The sequence below is a fragment of the Poecilia reticulata genome, linkage group LG20 (assembly GCF_000633615.1).
Source record: "Poecilia reticulata strain Guanapo linkage group LG20, Guppy_female_1.0+MT, whole genome shotgun sequence".
NCBI lineage: Eukaryota > Metazoa > Chordata > Actinopteri > Cyprinodontiformes > Poeciliidae > Poecilia > Poecilia reticulata.
The window spans coordinates 20578291-20586855 of NC_024350.1; the positions used below are offsets into that span (position 1 = coordinate 20578291).

General features: G+C 40.0%; 1 protein-coding gene and 1 long non-coding RNA gene across 3 annotated transcripts; one reads left to right on the forward strand and one right to left on the reverse strand.

The window, feature by feature from the left end:
• Positions 1 to 3375: 3375 nt before the first annotated feature.
• LOC103456804 (inositol monophosphatase 1-like) lies at positions 3376 to 7537 on the forward strand. Of its 2 annotated transcripts, XM_008396560.1 has the most exons (9): positions 3376 to 3437; positions 4297 to 4391; positions 4508 to 4647; positions 4742 to 4846; positions 5242 to 5287; positions 5365 to 5473; positions 5569 to 5677; positions 6833 to 6984; positions 7096 to 7537. In XM_008396560.1, exons 2-9 carry the CDS (start codon positions 4329 to 4331, stop codon positions 7221 to 7223), a joined length of 852 nt encoding a protein of 283 aa, XP_008394782.1. In that variant the 5' UTR covers positions 3376 to 3437; positions 4297 to 4328; the 3' UTR covers positions 7224 to 7537. The 2 variants fall into 2 exon arrangements, with proteins under 2 accessions (XP_008394782.1, XP_008394781.1); XM_008396559.2 differs by lacking the exon at positions 3376 to 3437 and having other exon boundaries at positions 4112 to 4391.
• LOC103456803 (uncharacterized) lies at positions 5330 to 6863 on the reverse strand. Its single transcript, XR_532324.2, has 3 exons — positions 6775 to 6863; positions 5554 to 5696; positions 5330 to 5461 (listed from the first exon to the last, which is right to left on the reverse strand). It is a non-coding gene; the product is annotated as an uncharacterized LOC103456803 (long non-coding RNA).
• Positions 7538 to 8565: the final 1028 nt, after the last annotated feature.

Here is an 8565-nt window from a genome sequence, read left to right on the forward strand (position 1 = left end):
TTTCCTTTAGCTCGCCCCTAGGCAGGATGATGCTGTGCATTCTGTCCTTTTGTTCTTCTGGGTTCCGGCCATTGCGAAGGGCTGGTCCAGGCATTGGGCTGGACCTTAGCAGAAGTGCCGGGAAGCATCGGGCGTGTCGCTGCTGTCGGGGTGTCTAGTGTCTGCCTGCCTGTGGTGCTGCACCCTTCGAGTAGCGGATTATTACTGCTCTGCTCACAAATCAGACAACTCTGCATCTCCAAGCGACAAATTCAAAACACAAACCTAATTACGACGGTGAGAGCAGCGAGACCAGGTGCATCATAAATCGTTTTAGCAACTTTTAGCTCACAAAGATGTGGAAAATATTCCCCACGTTTAGGGATCTAAAACTGTAAGTTTCACAAAAGTGTTGCACAAATGTGGTTTTATTCAAGAATCCTGTTGAGTAAAAGAGACATAACATGATATTGCTCAGACAAATTGCAAAAGCATATGGTTGTACAGAAACATTGCTTCGTCATGTAACTCCTGGATGTTATGTAACAGGACATGTAAATGAAAGAAGCCACTGCCCGACTACGGTGTGTTCAGGACACTATGAAGTGCTTCATTAGCCCGTTGTAACTCACAGAGTTGGCTGCAGATAGAAAAGGCCTCACTTTCATTACATCGGCATGCTGAAGTTCACATTATGCCCTAGAAGAACCTCTAGAAAGTCCTACCAGAACTAGAACTTTGTGTTAAATAACTCATCAGGGTTTCAGAGACTATCTTTCAGAGTGAACCGCTGACCTTCAGCAGTTTCCCCACCACCACATCAGTGCCTCAATTTTGCAGCTGTGATCCCGGGGAACCAAACATCCAAAACATCCGTCATCCCAGATAAATTATTCATAACAGAGCTGCCACGGAGACGGCAGGACTGATGCATTTGTTTTGCTTGTCCCATCACTTCCTCTCCGCATGCCTCTCAACATCTCCGAGACTCTTATGTTCGCTGCACAACGGGGACAACAGGGTGACAACGCCTCTCCTGCTGCTCTCCTTCTCTCTCAAACAAAACTTTCAACATGATAACAGGCACTGATCTGCCTAAATCTAACGCCAGTTTGTTTATTTCAGCCGCAGCTGGTGCATTAGGATTTCCTGTAGATCTGGAACTTGTTTACGATGACGGATCTGCGGTTTCTGCCGGCTTTGCTGCTGTTTAACAAAGCTGTCGCCAATAAAATTCGAGATCAGACGTAGAACTTCCTCTGGGAGGGCTCTGATGCGGCCCCGCTCTGCCGTTACCAGCGCAACATTTAGGGCCAAACAGCAGACATGAGTCTAACATGTTGCGACACACATGAAGCGAAGCTATGCAAGGTGTGGTCGCATTAGGCTTCATGTCACAACGTGTTCATCTCTCCTTTTTCTGACACAGGATATTAGACAGCGCTGCCGTCTTTACTGTGTCTGAGCACAAGTGCAGAATAATATATCTCGCAATAACAGAAGCAAAAAGAAAGACGCGACGTCATTTTCTTGAGACATGCAACATTTAGCACTAATTGAACGACTTTTCCTGCAGCAAGGTGTGACTTTATATAACTGTCAACAGTTTCAGGAGAAGCTTGACGATCCAGAAAATATCCTCTGGTCCCTCAGGACTTGACTGCCGCATGCATTTGAATAATAAAATGCAAACTATGTCACTCCCGGGCGAAAAAACAAAAACTCAAGTAAATACTATCCTGGACGAAGAGTCAACACAATCTATTGTTTAGCTTCGAGGGTCGGATGGTTGCGGTGTCTGATTTTCTTTTTCAAGCAACAGGGACACTAAGAAATGCAGAATCTGATTTTAAACACACAGATATGTGCTCTACTCTGCACTATCTGTGTAGAAATTCACATAGTTTGTGAATGTGTTGTCAAGACTTTATCCAGCTTCCGGCAGGCTCTCTGACAAACAGACACTTATTCTACATGGGCTCACCAGGGGATCTCTCAGACTGTTTTCCACCACTGGAAAACAATAAAAGGGAGCGACGCAGGAAAGCTGTCAGGAAATAGAAAACTGTCAAGCAGCTTTGTTTGCTATGACACAGCGCCTTGCAAAAGTATTCACATCCCCATAAACCTTTTGTTTTAAACCTTTTTAGCATGTACACACACACTTCAGCGGTCTACATCAGGATTTTATGTGATGGTCCAACAGAAGTACTGCACAATTGTGAAGTGGAAGCAGAAATGATCCTCGTTTCTTTTTTTGTTGTTTTTCCCTCAAGGGTAAAAAGCCGGGGCCAGCTGCATTATGTGAGATGGTATTTGACAAAAAACTGATATGCGGAGGCACTTCATCGGTCACCCCCAAGGCCGAGGAGCCTCTGTGGCTTCTCTGATAACACACACACAAACACACACACGCACGCACGCGCACCCCCCCCTTCCCCCACACACACACACCCACACCCACACACACACACACCCACMCGCACACACCCACACACACACACACCCACGCACAGGAGCGGACGCATTACCAACACACACAATGCATAATCTTTGTTGTTTTTGTCACTGCGCATTAATACACTATCATAAATGATAACATCTCATGCGTCAAGAATCTATCCAAATAATAATAATAATGAAAATCTGAATTGGGGCAGAGATAAAAAAAAGAGGTTAGGTAGATCATCACTTGTTTGAACCAGTAATCTATTTTTCTTCCATCGTATGAAACATTGTATGAGTGTGTTCTGTTTGGGATACTTTGCGTCTCCACAGCATTGCGCTGCCATCACCGTGCTTCAAAGTGAAGATGGTGTATTCAGGGTGAAAGAGGTAGATGGTTTACTGATTTAACTTTGCTAACCAATACTTTGAAACTTGTACATTCTTTGTCAATAAAAAAGCTCAACTGACTGAACGGGAAACGGCTCTAATTTTGTTTTATTACACTGGACTTCGATATGGTCTTTGACTAGGCCTTTAACCCCCCATTTATATGTTGAAATTTAAGTTATGGAATAATCTAAAGCAACAGGTTTTCTTCCTCATGTGTCAACTCCGGCCAGCTTCCCTTAAACATGTGACTTCAACCTTCAGGAATTCACTCATTATTTAATGGCCTCTCGTGTTCAGTTGTTACGTTGAATCATATGAAGACGGGAGTGTCTTCCTGTTTCACCTCCACCAGAGTGAGAGGAAGGCTCCCTTAAATTTTTCCACTTTCTTACTCAACCCTGGTTGCTCTCAGCTGAGAGCAAATGGGACATTTTTCCTTTGGGCTGATGAGAATGAAGTCCTGGAGGTGGGGAGGGCGTGTCTAGTACTTTTCCCCACCTCGTCATGCCAGCTTTTTAAGTTGCCCCACTTCCACAGTCAGTCAATTTAAAGGTTTGGGCCTTTCAAACAAGCATCACTAGCACCTGCAGGCTTACCTGGCTGCACATCTTCTCCTCAAGGTGAGTTTTTCTTTCACTATTTGTGCCGTTTCTTATCAAACTGGACGGGAAACGATGAGCTCTTCTGTCAGGGTTCCACTGTTTCTTAAATGTTGTCTTAATCTTTGTAATGAAATCGTCATTGAATTTTCATTAATGATTGTTGCCTATAATATTTTTAATAGAATTATCAGTGTCGTCTTACTCACCAGTTGTCAAATTTTAAATGAAAGAAGAGAGGATGGGAAATGGTACTTAATAGACTGAGATATCATTAATCACAGAAACGGGCTTCTTAGGAACGACTTTTCTGAAGCTGCTTTTTTAATTTTTTTTTTTATAAAAGTCAACATTTATTAAAATCTAATGCTATACATATCCAGTTATTCTGAGATAACGTAAACAAACCAGATATAGCATTAACATTTAACTTGAGGAGCTTCCTTAACATCAAAGTTAAGCCAGTTTTCTTCCACAACAAGGAAGACATTGTCATCAAAACCATGTCCCAACTCATTCTAAGCAATTGTTTTTGTCGCTATCTCTAATTGACAAGCAATATAAGGACAAATTTCAACACAATGTGTTGCAATCCTGGCTTGTGGTGGTGCTTTGGAACAATGCCGGCAGACTTTGATGCAGAAGAAGTCTTACATAATGCATGTTGCTGAAATGAAAGCGTCCTAATCGTGATGCAGGTCTGTGGTGATGCTGTCGTAATCTTTCGCTCACCTCAGAGTCGCTGAGGCTCCAGTCGCTAATAATCCTTTTTACAGGCATATTTTTCCATACATTAAACCGTATTTGCATGTTGTCCGAATAATGACCCACGTTTTATGGGATGTTGTTGCAGTTTTACAGTCTTTGTTTTATTTTACAGACTCTTTCAAACAACCTTGTAGCAGAAATAAAATGGAGGACCCTTGGCAAAAGGCTTACGACTTTGCAGTTGCTGTGGCAAAAAAAGCTGGAGAGGTGCAGTTTCTAACTTTGTTTTTCTCTTTTCGACACAGCAACATAAATGCACTAAATAGCTGAAGTGTGGGTGGCTTTGAGAGTAATTCGGTTCCGCTTATAATCTGGGCAATTAGGAAATTCGAAAAGCTGGCGAGAGTGAAATCAGAGTCATGACCAAGAGCTCCACTGTGGACCTTGTCACCAAGACTGACGAGAGGGTGGAGAAAATCATCATTGGGTCTCTGAAGGAGGAGTTTGGAGAAGGAACACACAGGTGAGCAACGCGTAGAGACACATGTGAGTTTCACAAAGGCTTAAAAATGACGTCCCTGGTTTAATTTAGCTCCTCTTCCTACTCTGTGCTGTAGCTTCATTGGGGAGGAATCTGTTGCAAAAGGTGAGCCGTGCATCTTGACCGACAAACCTACGTGGATCATCGACCCTGTAGACGGCACCACAAACTTTGTGCATGGGTAAGATGATGGTTGAGCACGTTTTGTGTAAGAGAGCTGCTGATGTTTGGCAACCATGTTACGTAATTTACAAATCTGGCAAAAATACATGATGTACAAGACTCTCAAGTACCCAGGAAGTCAAATTTCTTGCAGTTTGAATGTATTTTTTGAGGGAAAAAAACAAACATGAAGCACAGTTACTAGGAAAAAACTCAAAAAATGAGCCCTAATTAAAAAAAAAAATCTCTAAACAGATTAAATTAACAAGATATTTAGAAAAGTAGATAATGAACATGTGCAGTGTGTGTTTGAGGTAAAATCTTTCAACAAAAGAGCCAATCAGCATCTCATTAACTTTGTATAGCAATGCAATGACCCATTATTTTTATCTAAATGCTGCCATTTACTTACAGGTTCCCATTCGTGGCAGTTTCCATTGCCTTTGCTGTCAATAAACAGGTACGTGAAAAAGACACGAAAATCCAATATTTCATTCTCACCGCTTGATGTGACACTTTAATAATTTCTGTTTGTAGTTGGAGTTTGGTGTGGTGTACAGCTGCTTGGAGGACAAGATGTATAAAGCAAGGAAAGGGAAGGGTGCATTCTGCAACGACGAACCCATTCAAGTTTCTGATGTGAAAGGTAAAAATAGAATTCACATTTTAATATTTAGATTAAATTTGCCATGTTTATATCAAGCAAAAGTGTTAAAGCTCTCTAACCTTCTGTTGTTGTAGATATCCACAAGTCCATTATCAGTTCTGAGCATGGAATTGATAGGAGTCCAGAGAAAGTGACCAAAATCTTCTCCACCATGCAAAAGATTCTCTGCATCCCAGTTCATGGGTAAGTTGAAGGACAATGTCTGCAATTTAAAGTCAAAAATCCTCAAACACCAAATTTTGCCATTTTAAAATTAGGTAAGCAATAAAAACGCTAACAATGGATTTAAAAAACGCATTTAGATTTGATTTTTCCTTTTAGTAGAGTCAACAGCAAGAACATGAAATTAACTCCTAAAATCCAGATGTATTATTCTTAAGGATAAATATATCTTTCTAATGACACTATTTTTTTAATCTTAAATGTTATTGGGACAGACAGAAGTAAATGAAGTGCAGCATTAATCTGAAGCAAAGTTATTAAAACTTCAGCTTGAGGTTTTATCATGTGGAGCTTTGAGCAAGCCATAAGCAAGGCTGGAGCTACATTTTATAATATGACATAATTCATTCTCATACTTAAATATTTAAAAGTTAGTTTGAAAAAACCCTTTAAACTTTCAAATAGTAATTTTGCTCAAACTACTAATTCAGAAATGTTCATTAGGGTCAACCTCTGAAGCTAACGTTAAGCTAAGCTCGCGGTGCATTTTCAGTTTGTTTTTTTTTAAGTCTCCTTCTGAATGATATTTTTTTCAAATCCTATCGATTTTAATTATAGCTACACATAGAGAAATGAAGCACAATAAGAGGCATTAAAACTGTACCAGTGTGAAGAAAACTTCAGCAAACTGTTGTGCTAGCATTGCTAAATCAAGCGTTTGCTAGCAAGTCAGTAGTAATCACATAGACAGCAATAATAATTTGTTTAATGACATTTGTCACTCTGTTTTTATGCTTGAGTATTTTCAACGGAGGTTTGAAAAATCTCCTTTACCAATAAAAATGCAAAAAAACATCAATTATAGTGAATTGATTGGGCGAAGTAGAAGTATTAAAGTTACACTGATGAAAACAACTTGGAGCAGCTGATGCGCTAAGGCTACATATGTAGCTACCGCTAGCTGTGGTAAAGTCAGATATTACATTAGTCTTAATTTTGCTTTGTGCTCCCATCTTGAAATGAAACCTACTAACCTAAAAAAAAATTACGTAAAAAACAAAAGATTTGACAAAAAAAAAACACACAGAAACAAAAAATGAAATTCTTCTGGGTTGAACCTCTTAGCATAGATGGAACCCCTCTGAGTTAGCGTTTCCCGTTTTCTGTTTTTCCAAGGCTCCGAGGGTCAGGAACAGCTGCTACCAACATGTGTCTAGTGGCGACCGGGGCGGTGGAGGCCTTCTTCGAGATCGGGATCCACTGCTGGGACATCGCTGCTGGAGCAGTCATAGTCCAAGAAGCTGGAGGAATCCTTCTGGACGTTGATGGTATATTCACTTTTACAATCGTGCTACAAAACAAATGTTTTTAATCTCGGGGATTCTTCACCGTAAATATCAGCGTCGCACTTCTTAACAAAAGCTCTGTTTTGAACTTAGGCGGACCTTTTGATTTGATGTCTCAAAGGATGGTCTCGGCGAACAACGACGTCATTGCCAAACGCATCATCAAGGAAATTGAAATATTCCCCTCAACGAGGGATGACGCACCAATTGAGAAAAAGTGATTTTTAAAGGCTGGCTGCTCTGGATTTGCATATGGACTGGAAGATGAGAACAAGAGAAAAGTATATTTTATACATGTCTAAATTAAGTTACTGATTGTCATCCCTGATTGTCTAAGTGTGAAAGCTTGGTGTGATTTTTTGGCAGCATATTTTGCTCCTTCACATCATTTTACTCATCATTTCAAGCTTGTATTAAATTTGATTGCCTCTCTGTTTTGTGTCTATCAAATATTTTAATTAAAGGAGGAAATGGTGGTAATTTTGCTTTTGCCAATCTTGTATTTTATCCGTTTTTTTTTGTCGCTGACTAACCATGTTTCACTTTGCTTTGACAATAAAACCTTTCATCAGCAATCACCTCCACAATTTTCCATTGCTTAATCTAAGCCCTTACATTCTGAAATATCTCAAAGACTAACTTTTGAGAATTAAAAGTTTGATTGTAAAGGCTTGTTTATCTTTTAAATATGTATTTAGAGGGTAATAATATGACATTGAATTCTACCTATTCTCAGAAAAAACGTACTTTGCTTGCTTTTATTCACTTCACTTCCGGAGCCAACCACTAGAGGTCAATAATGCATCAGAAACTAAATTTCCCTGCAGCAAGCGTTTCAAGTTATATTGTTGTATGCTTTAGTGTTTTAATGATGCTCTTGAGTGTTTTCTCAGTGTCCTTCGCAAACACATTTCCCATCCTATAAAACACCGGTCAAACACTCGAGATCACTCATGATATCTATTAAATCATTACATTTCTTCCTGGTAACCCCTCAATGAACAATTGACTTTGGCCACAACAGGGAGGGAAGACAGAGGTGAGAGATGAGAAAGCAGCTGCAGTTGTAAATAAAACAAGATAAACAATCAGAGATAGCAGCAGCAACAATAAAAATACCAGCAGGAGGTCAGGTAAAAGGCTGCGGGGGCGACGTGCCTCGGAACATGCTTACAGAGCTGCCTTTCAAACCGCAGGACGGGGCGTGAACAGATTCTGTGCTCATGTTGCTCAGGAGGGTCTTTAGATGGCAAAATGTTTGTTACATTTCATCTTCTAATGTGCAATATGAGGATAATTCTCTAACAGAGACAGTAATAGATGCAATTAATAGTTGCAGTTTTACTTTTGCCCCAACTTCCATAACAGATGTCAGAGATTTCTATTGTAGGAACAGAAGAAAAAAAAAGGCAACGCAAGTCGAAGAATTCCACACAAAATCTCAAAGTTATTTGCAAATGTATTCATGGAGCGTTGATGTTATTATTATTATTATTTTTTTTTACAATGTTTCAAGTTACAGCCTCAAATGATGACTTTTTGTGATTGAGCAACACAACATAG